The 15,912-nt window shown below is 62.0% G+C and overlaps 1 protein-coding gene across 11 annotated transcripts in view; it reads right to left on the bottom strand.

The window, feature by feature from the left end:
* MYO18A (myosin XVIIIA) overlaps positions 1 to 15,659 on the bottom strand; it is a 31,804-nt gene extending 16,145 nt beyond the window's left edge. For 3 of the 11 annotated variants that reach the window (XM_019008645.1, XM_019008644.2, XM_033518847.1), the window contains exons 1-17: positions 14,576 to 15,659; positions 7,442 to 7,477; positions 6,770 to 6,826; positions 6,141 to 6,228; positions 5,902 to 6,011; positions 5,647 to 5,823; positions 5,335 to 5,545; positions 4,957 to 5,099; positions 4,179 to 4,279; positions 4,028 to 4,091; positions 3,776 to 3,920; positions 2,362 to 2,373; positions 1,727 to 1,903; positions 1,558 to 1,648; positions 1,280 to 1,472; positions 792 to 878; positions 11 to 152 (exon numbers count right to left, since the gene is read on the bottom strand). In XM_019008645.1, the coding sequence (XP_018864190.1) occupies positions 11 to 152; positions 792 to 878; positions 1,280 to 1,472; positions 1,558 to 1,648; positions 1,727 to 1,903; positions 2,362 to 2,373; positions 3,776 to 3,920; positions 4,028 to 4,091; positions 4,179 to 4,279; positions 4,957 to 5,099; positions 5,335 to 5,545; positions 5,647 to 5,823; positions 5,902 to 6,011; positions 6,141 to 6,228; positions 6,770 to 6,826; positions 7,442 to 7,477; positions 14,576 to 15,583 (2,842 nt within the window). In that variant the 5' untranslated portion in view covers positions 15,584 to 15,659. Of the gene's footprint in view, positions 1 to 10; positions 153 to 791; positions 879 to 1,279; positions 1,473 to 1,557; positions 1,904 to 2,361; positions 2,374 to 3,775; positions 3,921 to 4,027; positions 4,092 to 4,178; positions 4,280 to 4,956; positions 5,100 to 5,334; positions 5,546 to 5,646; positions 5,824 to 5,901; positions 6,012 to 6,140; positions 6,229 to 6,769; positions 6,827 to 7,336; positions 7,478 to 9,521; positions 9,605 to 14,575 lie in introns of those variants that run through there. The other 8 variants (XM_019008647.2, XM_015646770.2, XM_015646774.2 and 5 more) reach the window with 6 other exon arrangements.
* Positions 15,660 to 15,912: the final 253 nt, after the last annotated feature.

Consider the following 15,912-nt stretch of genomic DNA (forward strand, 5'->3'; position numbering starts at 1 on the left):
CCCTCCACACCTTTTTTGCCCCCTTCCTGGGGCCCGTAGTAGGAGAAGAGCCGCTCCAGCAAGGTGTCCTCGTTGCCCCCTGGCTGCAGCGCTTCCTCCTCCAGAAGCCACAGCAGCCCCCGCGCCTCGTCCGTGCGGGCCAGAGACCGGACCTGCAGGGTCACCACGTTGGGAGCCAGTCTGGCACACCAGGGTCCCCCAGGGCAGGGACACGGGGTGACACAGGGCATTGGGCCACCCAGGGAGCACACAACCTCACACGGTATGAGAGGGCTCCTGATTAGTGGATTTAGTGATTCCCTTCCCAGAAGGGAAAGAGTGCATATGGGACACCCTGGCAGTGCATCTCACTGAGGTGGGGAATGCAGTGCTGGGCTGAAACCCAGCACAGGGATGGTGCCAGCAGCACCCCTGGTCTCTGCAGCCTCCTCCAGTGGGGACTAGAGGACCCCAGGGATGGGAGAACCTTGGGGAATCCATGGACACTAGGAACCTGAGCACCTTGGAGACCAGAGCATCCCGGCGACCAGAGCACTTTGAGGACTGGAGCACCCCAGAAATCACACACAGAATCCAGGCCTCCTGCCCACAGCACAGGCAGCTCCCAGGACAAGAGGGAGAACCATGCTGGGGAGTGCACCAGGTATGTGGGCTGCACACACACTTGCACCCATGCTCTCATGGCCAAGCATTCAGGACAGCCCCTTTCCTTCCCCTCTACCACCAAAATGCCAAAAAGCTGCCCATCTGCTGCCACGATGAGGCTGGAAGGAGGAGTGGAAGGTGCTTACCAGTGCCTGGTGTGAGGACTGGTCCACAGCAGCTATGGAGCCAGAGGAGCTGGGCTCAGCATCAGCCAGGGCGAGCTCTATGTTCTCCTGGTGAGGGGGAACAGAGGCAGGTGAGTGCCCACACTGCAGAGTAGCAGTGATAGGGAGTGAGAGCCCATCAGGGTGTTGCTCTTGATGGGGTGATGTGGAGTGCTAAGGGAGGACCAGGACACATGGAAGGGTCCCCATGGGCTGTCAGTGCAGAGATCATCACCACCCACAGCCACTCCACCACCTCCCAGCCAGTCCCCCTGTGCTGTGCTCCACAGCTAGCACAGGAACTCTGGGGAAAGTCCTGGGCACTGAGCATTGTGTCAGAACTGCTTTGGTTTGACTGGTCAGTGACCACTGGGTAAGAAATCGGGGTGGGGGACACACAGGAATTGTTCACATGTGTATGGGAGGGCAGGAGTGGAGGAGGCAATGGCAGCCCTGGGTGTCCCTGGTACCTCCTTGTATCTCTCCAGCTCGCGGGCAAAGGTGCGCTGGTGGAAGAGCTGCTGCAGGCGCTCCTGGGCATAGTTGTGGCAGAGCTCCTCGAAGGTGGCTCCCCGACTTTGCCCCGCCAGCTCGGGGTTCTGTGCCCCAGGGGTGTCCACCACTGTCACAGAGCACACCGAGTGCTGGCTCGACTTCAGCGCCCTGGGGGGAGCACAAAGGGACATAGTGGGGTGAGTGGGTGCTGCCAGACACCCCCCCTGCTCTCCTGCTGCCCCCCAGCACATACCTGTTGAGGAGGGAGATGAGGAGTGTGAAGAGCTCGGAGTACAAGCCAGCTGCCATGGCCTCCAGGCACTCCAGCGCCGTCAGCTTGGGACCTGGCCAAAGCAAGCCTGAGTGTCCCGAGCCCGGCATCCCCTGGGGCCATCCACTGTCCCCCCTGTACCTCACCCTACCTGTGCCACTGTCCCCCAGGGGAGACTCATCGGGGCCCTGGCGGAAGGAGGTGGAGCGCTGCAGGGTGCCCTTGGACTGGTGCTTGAAGATGGCAGAGGAAAGCTCCTCCAGGCTGCAGCCCAGCAGGTACGCGGCTTTCTGAGCCCACTCGTGCCGTGCAAACTGCTTCCTCCCAGCTGAAGGGTGGAGAAGGGGGTTCAGGGCCAGGCAGGGCACCCCCAAAAATGGGGAACGTTTCCAAACAGGCCTGAGATGATCTTAGGGACCCACAGAGCAGGTTGGGGATGATGGGCACAGTGGGAACACGCGTTTTGGGGTTTGAAGAGACAGAGATGTTTGGGGTTTAAGAGGAGATAGGGGTGAATGGCTTTGTGCTGCTGCAGGGTGGAGCCTGAAGCCCACACTGGTGTGGAGCACAGACCCTTTGCCACCACTACCCAGGGACCTCTGAGACTCTGAGCCACCCCACATGGGGACATGTCCCTGCTTGGTGACACAGCTGCAATGCAGCCAGGCAGACACAGACACGGACACACGGAGCAGGTTAACGGTGACACACAGGGACACAGAAGCGGGGTGAGGGTGGCACAGGGGAGGGGGAAGCCAGAGATACACGTGGAGAACGGGACTTTACCTTCATCGGCGTCTGCATTGCAAAGGGCAGCATGCACCATGCAAACAGAGACAGGGGTTAGAAACAACGGCGCGCGACGGCACGGGAACGCCCTCCTGCCACCGTGCCACTGCACATGCCATGCCTGCCCCCTCCCCAGGCACCACTGCACTGACAAACCCTGACTGGAATGGGGGTCCCTTCCCTTTGAGCCCCCCCACACCATGGGCACCGCTGGGGAGCAGCTCAGCTCTGCCCCAGGGCAAGGGGAATCACTTTTGGATCCAGCCCAGGGCCAAGGAAATTGTGGGGTTGGTGCAACTCAGCTGGCTCTGAGCACTCCCAGTGTCCATGAAGTGCAGGGGAGGCTTCAGCAGCAGCAGCACAGATCTGGGGGTGGGATGCCTGCCCCGAACAGGAAGCAGCAGTGCTCTCCCCCCACAGCAGGATCTGGGGTTCCCCCCATAGCAGGCTCCCATGGAGAGGCTCTGGAGTTGCCTGAGCATCCCACTGTGGTGGCTGCAGCAGGGCCCTGCTGCCCTCTAGTGCCCTGAGAGCACCCCATGGGCCAGCCCTGCACCCCACTGTGCATCCAGACCCCAGCTCTGGTCTCTCTCTCTTCATCCCCAGATCATCTTCTACCGCAGGGCTGCAAATTCCCTGGGTGCAGCCACCAGCTCCAGGTGCCCATTTTGGGAGTGACATGCCCAGCTCTCCCACCAGCATGCAGCACCACAGGGGCTTCTGGCACAACAGGCAGAAAGAGAAGCCACAGGGGGAGAAGAGCAGCCCCTAAAGCCAAATTTGCCACCCCCAGGAATGGAGAGCAAAGCTGGTGCTGTGGGAGACTCACACCCATGGTGAGCACTGTGTGCCAGAGCAGCCCTGCCCCACATCACCAATGGTGCTGACAGCTGGGTTGGGACTCCTCACAAGCAGCAGGCAAATTTGGGGCTGCCAGGACCCAGCCAGGGTCAAGGCTGGTCCCAGCACACCAACAGCATCCCAAGTCCCCATTTAAGCCCCCAAATAAGCACTGCATGGCACCCCCCAGAGCAGAGCCCTCCCCACTCCCATTACCAGCTCCATCTGCCAGTGGGTCTGTGAGGACGGAGGGAAAGGTGTTACATTGCGAATGGGGGACACTCCCCCAATTGCCTCCACCCAGGCCCCCACTCCCCCAAGTTGGCAGGGGCCAGCCCAGGGTCTGTGCATGCTCAATTCCCAGCAGTTAATGAGACCACCCAGACCGTGGGGACAAAGCTGGGTGCCCCAGAGCACTCAGGGTGGCAGGGCACTGTCCCTGAGCTGACACAGCCTCCCACCCTCTCCCCCAGGGCTTGGCTGCACTACAAGCTATTTGCAAGATGCCCCTGGAAGCCCTCACATGCATCAGTCTCAAATCTCCCCTGGTTAATGGCTCCCAGTTTGTTACCTTTGGTTGCCCCGGCGGCTCCCAGATGGTAAATGGCCCCCAGGATGAGCCAGAAGGCTTTCTGCTCATCTCCTGAGATGCCCATCACCTTCATGGCTGCCAGGAGCTTGCTGAACTGCTGAGTTGCCTTCTGCTTTTCCTCTGGCTGTGGAAAACAACAGGAGCCATTGGTTTGGGAGCCTAGCTCCACATCCCCCTGCACTCAAATGGGCCAGAGACGCTCATTTTCCCCTATATCCCCACAACACCAACCTTGGAGGGGGGCACGATGCCAAAGACATTGTTCTCTGCCAGGTGGTTGAAGTGAAGCTCAGTCCTGCAGGGACAAACGCCACGATTGGCCCCATGGGGGAGGTCCCAGAGACACCCCCACGATGGAGGCCATGCCATCCCCCCAGCTCACCGCAGGGTGCTGTCAGAGCAGGCCAGCAGGTAGTAGAAGACATTGAAGGTGGTCTCATTGGCCGGGCGCCGGGCCACACGCAGCTTCTCCAGCAGCAGTGTCTGGCAGAGGTGGGACAGTTGGGAACTGTCCCCAGGTGCTCCAATCCCAACAAGACCCCCCAGCCCACCCCAGCCTTATCCTTGCTGCCTGCCCAGGGTCCCCACAGAGTTGTGAGGGTCTCCCTCCCACTGCAGGGCATCATGTGAATGCAAACATCACCCAAGCAGCCCATGAGAATCTCTCCTCAGTGAAGAGCACGGAGTATGTCTCCTGGATTTTAAGGGCTCTGCTGCTATCACAGCAGAGAGGTGTCTGGAAGACACATCCCCTGTTTTTGTGATTAACTCAGCAAGGACAGGGAGCCCATCTGATGTGGGTGTGAACAAGGATGAGAGCAGGATGGCAGGCTGCTGAGCACTGCGAGCATGACTGGGGATCTGCGGCAGAGATTGCAGTGTAGGAAACACCAGAAGAATCATGGAATGGTTTGGACTGGAAGGCACCTGAAAGATCAACGAGTTCTAAACCCCTGCCATGGGCAAGGACACTTCCCCCCCTCCCAGGTTGCTCCAAGCCCTGTCCAACCTGGCCTTGAACCTTGCTACAGGGGATGGGGCAGTTACAGCTTCTCTGGTCAACACTTCTGTGAGGATGGACTGGCTCCCACACCACAGGGAGCCACGCTGGCAAGGATGGACCAGCTCCCATGCTGGGGGGACCACCCTGGTCCCCTCACCTGTACAGAGGCAGACGCCACCTGCCCAGCCTGGTCGAAGTCCAGAGAGATGATCTGGGAGAAGCGGGTGGCGTTGCCATTCATGCCGGTGCTGCTATTGCCAAAAGCCTCCAGGATGGTGTAGAGAGCCTGCCACTTCTCCGCTGCGGGAAGAGAAGCGGGGCAGTGCAGGGGCTGTGCGGTGGGCAGGGGGCCAGAGCCGGTTGGGCAGGTGCTCCCTTGCACCGCAGCTGCCCCAGGAGCGCGGCAAAGGCACGGGCGTGACGCAGTGCCAGCCCGTTTGGCGCGTGTTCGGCCGCTGCCACGTGCGTGGGGCTGTGACCACAAAGCAAGGGGTGTGTGCAGGCAGGACAAAGGGACACCCACAAAGGGACTCACCGGAGAACACCTTGCCGGTGCTGCCGGCGATGGTGGCAAGGTACTGGACCAGGTGCTGGCAGTTGGTGGTTTTGCCGCTGCCGCTGGCACCCAGCAGGACGATGGCCTGGTCCTGGCGGCTCATCAGCATGCTGCGGTACGCGGCCTGCGCCACCGCGTAGATGTGCGGGGAGGTGTCCTCCCTGCGGCACCCCTTGAACATGTGCATCACCTGATGGGGACAGGGAGAGTCAGCACTCTGCTACCCCCTCCACACCCTCTGCGCGGTGCCAGCTGCTTGTCCCCTCCGGTGTCCCCCCACAACAGCGTCACCTTCTCAGAGTACATGGAGGGGGAGCTCAGTGGGTTGATGATGACCATGGTGGGCCCGGCGTAGGTGTGCAGGAGGTTGCCGCCGTAGCGCTGGCGCAGCGTGTGCAGTGTGCTGGACTCGTTGAGGTAGAGGAGGCTGGCGAGGTCCTCCACACGGTCACAGGACGGGGGGTTTGCCTGTCAGCGAGGTTGAGGTGGGGCAGGTCAGGCAGGGAACGGCGATCTGCCCCGCTGGCCCTCACCCTGCAGCCCTACCTTCTCCACATCATCCTCCTCCACCTCCAGGATGGCTCCATCGTGGTCCAGTTTCACCTTCACCTTGCCCTCGGGGAGGGGACTGCCCGCCTCTGGCCGCAGCTGGCTGCCTGTGAGGGTCACAGGGCACTCAGAGGGGCCACGCTGGCAGCCCCCAGGGACACCGCAGTGGGGTCAGGGAGGCTCACTGAGCCACAGGAGGGATGGGGTGCTGTGTCCCAGCAGTGCCCCTGGCTCACCCAAGGAGAAGCCATCCCTGTGCACCAGCCACACCTTCTCGGTCTCGTACCAGGCCTCTTCAGCTGCTATCTGCTCCTCTGACTTGGCCTGTGAGACAGCAGATGTGGAGAGGTTGTGGTGACCTGCCCCCCTGGCCTGTCTCACCCCTTCCCCTCATTCCTGGGGCTGGAAGGAGCAGGGCTGACTGGCCACAGGGCCACGTGCTGAACAGCCAGGCCACCTCCACAAGCCACAAACCCTCCCAGCACATGCCCCTGGTTTGTCTGCTGGGGACCGCAGTGGGCGTAGGGCTGCAGAGACCACCAGGGTCCTGTCACAGCTTGGGGCAGACACAAAGACACAGTGACCCCCAGACACATTCACCACAGCCACCTCGGGGGAGCCTGGAGGGGCCAAACCACAGCCCTGAGAGCAGGCACCCATGCCAGCCACGTGTCAGGATGCAGGGACACCAGACATGCTATGGGGACATGCTGCAGGGACATGCTGCAGGGACACAGGACACACTGAGGCTTGTAATGGAGGCACACAGGACAGGGCACAGGGCTCTGACACGGGACAGGCTGGTGGCCAGCACAGTGGGGATGTCCCTGGAACAAGGAGAGCAGGATGAGCCCCAAAGCCAAACCTGAGCTGCAGCAGGGACGGGGTCAAGGGGAGCTGTCGGCGCATCGTCCGCTGGACCCTGGCGAGGCCGAGAGACGGCAGTGAAGGCGAGAAGGGCTCAGCCCTGCCCCGCACACAGCACGGAAAGAGGTGAGGGGCAGTGAGCGGAGGCAAAGCACCGCTGTGCCAAGCCCTGCGGGCACTCCTCGTGCCACGGCCACCACTGTGGACAGTGGGGTGCCAAGTCCAGTGCAGTTCTGGACAGACACAGAGCTGGGAATGACACTGGCCATGAGGCCATGCTGCCAAAGCCCTGGGGCTGGGGGTCACTGCACTGACCCCGCTCTGAGCTCTGCCAGCACCACGTGCCACAGCTGCTTCAGCACGAGCCATGCGTCCTGCCTGTGCCAGCAATCATTCCCTGCTCCACACCCCTGCCCGCCCCAGCTGTGCCACCTCCACTGAGAGAACCCTCCTGGTACATCTGGCCTCCCGGCATGACCTCGCTGGGGAGGGGAGAGGCACCCAGCCCCGGCTGCCCTGGCACCCGCCGGCCCCAGGGAGCAGGGTGGGATGGGGAAAGCCTTACACTCCAGCACGAGGCGCGGGCGCAGACGCCAGCCCAGCGGCAGACAGAGGATGGCGGGGGGTCGCCGGTGGAGGCAGAGGGCTCCTGAGGACAGGGGTACAGTACCTGGCTGGGTGCCGAGGCGGAGGTGGTGGGGTCCAGCTAACGGCAGCAAGGAAGGAGGAGAGAAAGGAGAGAGGGGGTGAGAGGCATAGAGCAGAAGCAGCATCCTGACAAGCCACAGGGCCCTAGCATGGCCATGATCACACAGCACCACCAGGACATCATCCATCCCAGCCACCACAGTGTGCACTACGGGGATGCTGGCAGTTCCCCATCCTCAGCATGTCTGGGCAACGATCCCCAAACCCACCAACAGCCCCAGTCATCCATTCCCTGCCGCCAGTGTCACCCAGAAATGGACCATGGGGTTGGCAGCCAAACACGGGGATACAGTCACCGTGTGCAGAGCACATGGCATGTCCTGGGCAGCCACACACTGCCCATGCCTCCCAGTCCCTGGGAAGGCGACACACAAGCACCAAAACCTCTGGAATTACAGAAGTGGTGAAGATCCTCTCCAGCCGGAGCTGTGCCTCCTCAGACGGGCTCAGCAGGGATACCGGGCCAGGGGAAGCAGGGCCAGGGGCAGCCTGGAGGCAGAGCACCATTAGCTCCAGGCCAGCTGTCCCCCAGCCCTCACAGCCCTGGCACATGGGCACCAGCAGGGCCATTGCAAAGGCTTTCCCAGCCCTGCAGTCCATGAGTGCTTGGGGTGGGTCCCAGGATGAAGGCACAACTGGGTACCAGTGTGTACCCACAGTGTCCAGGGACCTGGGTCACCACTCCTACACACCTGCTGGGGAGCAGCCGGGACATTTTTCACAGGGGTCGGCCGCTTCTCGCTGGTCTGCAGCTTCTTCTCCACATGAAATGGAGGGGAGACAAGGGGCAGCATGATGGAGTGGCCACAGCACACACGACGGCCACAGCACACACGACCGCCCCAAAAAAGTGACTCCCACCCACACCACACATCTCAAAACCACTGCAAACCATGCAGGTGAGCTCACACCATGCTGCACTGGGGGCACAACCCCCTGCCAGGTCAGAGCATCCCCAGCTGTGCACACTCCAGTACCTTGTGCCTCTCCAGGGCCGTGGGTTTTGGAGCAGAAGCCTTTGCCAGCTCCGCTTTCCCTCCCAAAAGCTGCACTGGTGGCTCTGGTTTGGCTTCAGGGGACGGGGACAGCTTTGTGTCCCCACCAGCTGGCTCACAGGACTTCTCCTGCCTGTCCCCCAGCCGGAGCCGTGGCCGGTGCTCCTTGGTTTTGCCCTTTGCCATGAGGGTTTTGAGCCCCTCTGAGATCTCATCCTTGGCTTCTGGCTTGGCTGAAGGCACCGTGGTGGGGGGAGGCGGCGGGGCTGGGGGAGCTGGGACACTGGTACGGCCTGTTTCCTCCTTCCTTGGGGGTGGCACTGGCTCAGGAGACTTGGCATCTCGGCCTGGCTCCTTGGCACTGCCAGTGTCCTCCCCTGGCAGAACTTTGCGGACCACCTTGCGCACCACCCGGACCACCTTGCGGCGGGAGAGCCCCTGACCATCATCTCCCTGTGCCTCGGTGGCCGGGCCCTCCAGCCCATTCACAGCTGCCCCGTTCAGCACTGGCTCTGGGCTCTTCCCTCTCCCAGGAGGTGGCTCAGGGCTCTTCACAGGTTCAGGGCTCTTCACAGGCTCAGGTTTTGGGGGCTCAGCTTTCGCAGGCTCAGCTTTTGGAGTCTCAGCTTTCAGAGGTGCCGATGCTGCGTCCTTTGGGCTCTCTGACTGCAGCCACAATGACACACACCAGTGTGAGTGGAGCTCCAGCCTCCACTGCTCCTTGGGACCTGGTGGTGCCCAGGGCTCTGCCTGGCCATGGAGCAGAGCTCCTGGCCAGACCCCAGCACTGGGGACACAGCACCCTTCCCCACCAACCTACAGCCCCACAACGGATCCCAGGGCAGGGAGCAGTGGTGACCTCCCTGCCCCACAAACAGTGACCTTTCAACCCTCAGGCTGCCAGCATGGGGATAAAACTCAGTGCTCAGAGCATCACTAAGCCCATGACACTTCATGGTGTCCCCAGGCCCTGTCACAGGGGCTGTTCCCACCAAGGATGAGCCCATTCCCAACAGCTCCACCCTGCCCATGCCCTGTGACACTTACAGCCCCATCTTCCTTCACGGGTCTTTTCACAGCTAAAGATTTATCCTCGTCCTTGACCTGAGGGTCAGACAAACAAGAGGAGCATGTTTCAGCCCACTGTGGGGCCTTGCTGCTGGAAAACCCCTGGGACCATCACTCCATGCCAGACCCAATTTGCAGCCCACTGTAGGGACAAGGACATGTGTCCTTCCAGGCTTCCCATCAGCCAAAAAAACGGGGGTGAAGCACAGAGATGCACCCTGGTTATGGCAAACCCCAAAGGTGGGAGAGGTATGTGCTCTGCCTGCCTGGCCTGGCCCCTCTCACCGTGTGCAGCCAGTGAGGGAGGTGGTTCAGAGTCCCACCACCCCTCCTGCAGGGCTCTGTCACTCTACATGCCACCCCCCCCGGTGTCACAGCACGTTTTAAGTGTCACTGGCTAATCTCTGCAGCAGCCGCACGTGGGACATGCCAGATCCCTGCTGACCCGGGGAAACCAGGGGCCTCTGGGGGGGTGGGCAGACAAACCCTGCCCTGAGCTGTGTCTCTGAGTGCCAGGACTCAGCTGTGACACTGCAGTGGCAGTGTGTAGTGCATCCTGTGGGCAACGCACCCCAACTGCTGCCATCACACCGCAGCTCCTGGCTGGCAGGCGGCTCTGGGGTGGCTCACACTGTGTTAGGGGCTGCACCAGACACTTGCAAAGCCGTTAGTGATGGTGTTAGTGATCACATGCATGGCTGTGTTGGTGACCCCAGCCCTGGCCAAGCTCCTGATTGCCCAGAACAGCCCCTGTCTCCGCAGCACAGGGAGGCTGGGAGTGCTGCTCCAAACATGGTGCCAGCACTGGGCAAGCTGGGGGAGCTGGTCAGCAGCGTGACCCAAACATGGGGCACAGGCAAACATGCAAGAGAGACTTCCCTTCTGCTCCCAGAACGCAAACCGGGATGAGAACGCCATGGTGATGTCTCATGGAGCCGCAGCCCTGGCTGGGGAGAGAGGGAGAGGTGAGACGGACTGGGGACAGCACACAGAACGCCAAACCATGGCACAGGGTACGGGCACGTGCCCTTCCCCACCTGGGATCCGCAGGAATGGGGGTCTGAGCCCACCTGGACCTGCTCAGCATACAAACAGTGCCCACAGGAGGGGCTCTGGGGACAGACAGGTGACCAGTCTCAGACCCAGAAAAACTCACTGTGTTAAAAAAACCCCTTTAGTCAGGCTGCAGGACTGCGGCCCTGCTTCCCCAAGCAGGTCAGTCCACTGTGGTAAGCAGATGCCAGGGTGAGGGAAGGGATATTTTCTGCCCCAGCTCCCTGCTTGCCCTGTCAGCCTGGGTTTATTCTGAGCCTGACCCCGTGCCAGCAGCCGAGCAGCTCTGGTGGGACCCGCTGCCCTGGATGGAACCCGCTCTCCAACCCCAGTTGTGTCTGTGGCCAGTGGGGAGAAGCCCCTTCTGTGGGCCAGACATGGCACAGGGGAGCACCTGGCGACCAAAGCAACCCAGCAGTCTGGGAGTACATCCCTGAGGGTCCCTTGTCCCCCCAAAACTGGCACCATGGTGTAAAATGCCAGTGCCTGGGAGCACATGCTGAGCATGGGGGCCTAGAGACAAACCCACCTGTGGGTCAGAACCCCCAAACCCTCTGCCCGCAGCACTCCCAGCTCCAAAAGCAGCCTGGCACTGCCACAAAGGTCTCCAGAGAGCACCGGCCACGAGGTCCCCACAACAAACAACCCCAAAGCACCCCAGGGGTAGGTTGAGCCTCTCAATCTCCAATCCCAGCACCAGCACTGTCTCCCACGTACCCCCCTTGTGCTCCCCCAAGCTGTGCTGGCCACGCCGGGGGTCCCCACCTTACCGGAGGGAGCCAGGAGCAGGGCGTCCACCGGGGCGAGCGCGGCACCGCACGGGAGAGGCACTAGTGGGGCGGCAGCCGGCAGCAGGGACAGCTGGGCTGATAGGGCCACCCTAAAAATAGCCCAGGAATGCGAGGGCCCTGCCGGCGCAGCAGCAGCCGGAGGGAGAGCTGGGGGGGACCCGCGAGCAGTGGGGCCTCGCCACCAGCACCGTCACTGCCGCCACTGCCAGAGGAAGTGATGTGGGCCCCGCCGGGGGGGAACTGCCCGGCCTCCGTCCACCAGAGGAAACACCTCTGGGCCAAGAGCAGCTGTGGAGCTGGGGAGCCAGGGAGGGCTCTGTGCCTCCAAGGATGGCACAATCCACACCCCGGCGTGCCAGGCGGTGCAACCCTGACGCTTCTTGCTCCTCCTCTGGCTTTCCCATGGACATGAGATCCCCCCCAGAATGTTCTTGGGGACAGATAGCACCCCAGCAGCCCACGGTAAAGATGTTTTCATGGCAAAGCTGCCTCTGGAAGCCCAAGGTCTCCCTGGAAAGAGCAGGAGTGAGCAAGGGGCCAGGGGTCGGGGGTCTCCCCGTGCAGGGGCTGCTGGTAGGAGTTGGTGGCAGGGAGCCAGGCATGCTGGTGGCATGGAGGAGCAGTGGTGGCACTGGCATGGCACATTGGGACCCCATGGCAGCTGAGCACCCCTGCCCAACTGAAGGGAGACAGATGTGCCCTGAGCGAAAAAACATTCCCAGAGGAAGAATGGGGACATCCTGCACAAGGTGGCACACCCCAGTGCACAAGGGACAGGCCACACCAAACACCCTTGGCAGAGCTGGTATAACACAGCAGACAGTGTCTGCAGTGACATGGGCGTCCCCAGGTAGGACAAGCATGCAGCCACCTCCACTGGGATGTCCAGCCCAGCTGTTTGGTGACAGCAGCACTTCTGCCTGGCCAGCATATTTCTCTCATTCCTAAGCCAGGAAATTCAGCAGGCACACACTGGCTCATGGCTGAGCCCACTGGATACAAGCCCTCTCCCAGGACCCCCCACACTGGGATACCCCAGCAGCACCAACCCCTCAGTGAGAGCAGAGAAAGAGCCAGACAAAGAAATTCTCAAGCATGGAAAAATTATAAAAGTGCGTCTGACATGGTGAGAGTCCCACACTCCCAACCTGGTGGAACATGGGGAATCCAGCCACGCCATGGCACAGTGGCCTTGCACCCTGGGGACAGCAACCTGCAGGGACCTGGGTGCCTGTGGACAGACAAGGTTGGCCAGCACAGCTGCTGGATGTTCATGGCCCTGCTGAAGCACCAGAGCGGCCAGAGGCGTTTCTGGAATATTTCTGCTGGGCCGGCGCATGCCTGGGCCCTGCCTGAGGAATTTCACCAGTAAATAAATAAATAGGAGTGTGGAGCGGAGCCAGCCCAGCTGCCCCACACTGGGAGCAAGGCTGGGACATGGAAGTGGTTTCACCCCAGTCCAAATGCCTGGCCACATTGTGCCACCAGCTGGAACCCCATCACCCCACAGCACTGACAAACCCCCAGGACACAGAGGGTGTTACCACTGTCCAGCTGGGTCTGTGGGGACAAGGGTGACCCAGTGATGTGGTTAAATCCCCGTGGTGCACAGAGAGCCCAGCACCATCCTACTCCAGCTCGGGAGGAGCTTGCAGAGCAACAGCCCAAAATATGTCTATAATTTCCTGTTTCAAAAAGGATAATTTTTATTTAAATTAGGACCAGAAACGTTCCAGGGAGCTTAGTGGGGCCTGGGGGAGAGCTGGGCCTCCCTGTGCGCCAGCACCTCGTGTGAGGGACCCCCAGCTGCAGCCAGCACCCCACTCTGGGGCTCCAGCAGGGCCACAGCATGTCACTCTGGTGCACCAGGCAAGAGGAGGCACCTGGAGGTGCCTGTGCTGCAGTGCAACCCCACAACACAGTCACTGCCAGCCCTCTGGCCAGCTCCCACCGGCTGATGCCATCAAACCACACCATGTTCTGGCACAAGGCTGCACATCGCAGCCTCTCTCATGCAGCCCCAAGGGCACCGCTGTCTCCTCTCCCCCTTGCCAGCCCAGCCGCAGCTCCTGGAAGGCACAAGCAGCTCCTCGCTGGCTCCGTGTGTGCCGACATCCGACACACACCTGGCGCTGTGACACCGCCACAGCCGTGCCCACACAGGGCTATCCCAGCGGGGTTATCCAGGCCCGGTGACACCCGCAGGGCTCCGGGGAGGAGCTGCGGGAAAACCACGGCTCTGCCTTGGCGCAGACTCCATCCCACAGCGCCGGCATCTGCTCCAGGAGCACATGGAGCCCCGTGGTCACCCTCGCTCCGTCCTGGCCACCATCCCGCAGGCACAGAGCCTCGCCATGCAGAGGGTGGCTCTCCCCAGTGCAAGCAACCTGCTCTGCAGGCGCAAGCACCCTCCTCCCCCAAAGAAGGCTTAAAAATACACTAAACAAGCCCAGTTACTAATACCCCAAAATGTGCCATGCTGCTGCACCCCCTGCCACTATGGAGGGGGTCCAGCCCTGCAGGATGCTGGCATTTGGGGGCTTTGCTGGGGTGCTGGGCTGGCCAGGACGCTGGTTAGCCCGTGGCAGGGTCAGCAGCACCGGGCAGCAGGCATGAGGGATGTGGGTCACCCAGCCATTAAGTTTCTATTTATACAGCAGCAGTAGCAGCCGCGTACGCAGGGCTGCGCACGCCGCCAGCAGCTCCCGGCCCCTGGCGCACTGTGTGCCTGCCCCAGTCCCCGGGGAGGATCCCAGCGGGGGGACGCCAGCGTGGGCAGTGGAGGAGGCAGTGTCCTTCTGTAAAGTAGCCTTTGGAATTTCCTGGCAGTGAGAAGCAAAGCTCCCTTCTCAGCTGGACTGTGCTCCGTCAGCAAAGAGATGGGGACAGACTTTCCGCAGGCCACGCAGAGCTGGGCTCTCCTGTGGCACCTCTGGCAGGAGGAAAACTCAACCCAACAGCACCCTGAGCTCCTTTGAGGGGCAAAACCCACCAGCGATGATTTGTAAGACCTGATGCATCACCACTGCATCCCAACCACAGCCTCCCACTCCTCCTTGTGCATCGCTCCTGGCTGGAGCAGCCGCGGCACCCGCTGTTTCCCACGGCCCCTGCCAACCCAAACACCCCCGTGAGGACGCTGGCAGAGCCCAGGCCCGCCAGTGCCCGCAGCGGGGCGGCGTTACTCACATCCCAGGCAGCACGGCGTGTCCCCTGGCCGCCCCGCAGCCAGCAGCGGCTCAGCTCACTCAGCTCCAGGATGGGCTGCACCTTCAGCTGCACCGTCTCCCCCGACTGTCGGATCATCTCCACAATCTCATCCCGGGATTTGTTCTCCACGTTCCGCCCGTTGATCTCCACCAGCCGGTCTCCCGGCACCAAGCCCAAGGCCAAGTCTTTGGTGCCGGCTCCGGGCTCGGCGAAGTGCACGACGCGCCGGTACACCTGCCCGTCGGGGCCCCGGTCCAGCATGGTGGTGCGGCGCAGGGAGAAGCCGAAATCGCCAGTGTTGCGCCTCTGCAGCTCCAGCTGCCGTGGGCTGGGGGGCTGGGGGGGCACCAGGGCGGGCAGCCGCAGCTCGGCGGGGAATCTCTTGCCGACGAGCTCCGGCACCCTGGCATGCAGGGAAGTGCTGGGAGGGGTGCAGGGCTGTCCGGGGGGAGCCCCCTGCTTGTCGAGCGGGGTCTCCAGCATGCGCACCTCCACCTGGGGAGAGGGGGCTGCCGAGTGCTCAGAGGGTGTGGAGGTCTCTGAGGTGCTCTCATCCCGGCTTTTCTGGGAGAAGGAGAAGCGTTTGACAATCACTTGAGAGTTCTGCTTGGCCAAGGAGCCAAACTTGGCTGCCCGCTGCAGCACCGAGCCCTTGAAGCTGGTATCATCGGCTTTGAGATCGTCGCTGGAGCTGGCCGTGCTCAGGTGGCCTGAGTCCAAGATGACGCTGCCCCGGTTGCTGTCGGAGTCAATATCTGTGAGGTGCAGCTCGGAACCACTGGCCACTTTAATGGGGATGGGGTTGGAGATCTCCAGGCGGGTCTTGGAGTCCCGTTTGGAGGCCCGGTTGAGGTTGAAGAAGCCCCGGCGCATGCTCATCTCCTCCAGGCTCTTGAGCTCAGCTGCTGACATTCGCTCCTTTTTCTCCTTCTTCTTCTCCTTCCGGGCCCCATCCTTCTCTTTGTCCTTCTTCATCAGGTTGAACATGGTGGGTGGGGGCTCGGGGGCACTCTTGCCCCCACAGCAGGACACTGGGCTGGGGCGCTGGTCACGGCACAGCCGCCTGGGCAGAAGGACAGACAAGAGTGCTGTCAGAGAGCAGCATGGCCAACACCCACCCACCACCCCTCCATCCACCCCACTGGTCACCCCAGCTGCCACCCCCAGCCCCTGGGCCATGTTCCAGCATTCCCACCCTCCCTGGGGACTGCAGCACCACAGGGCTGAGACTGCCCCAGTCAATGTGTCCTGGCCCTGGCTGGGCACCAAGCCCCAGGGGTGCAACAGGGATGGCCCTATACCCTCGGGGTTGCCCC

The sequence above is a fragment of the Parus major genome, chromosome 19, assembly GCF_001522545.3.
Source record: "Parus major isolate Abel chromosome 19, Parus_major1.1, whole genome shotgun sequence".
Taxonomy (NCBI): domain Eukaryota; kingdom Metazoa; phylum Chordata; class Aves; order Passeriformes; family Paridae; genus Parus; species Parus major.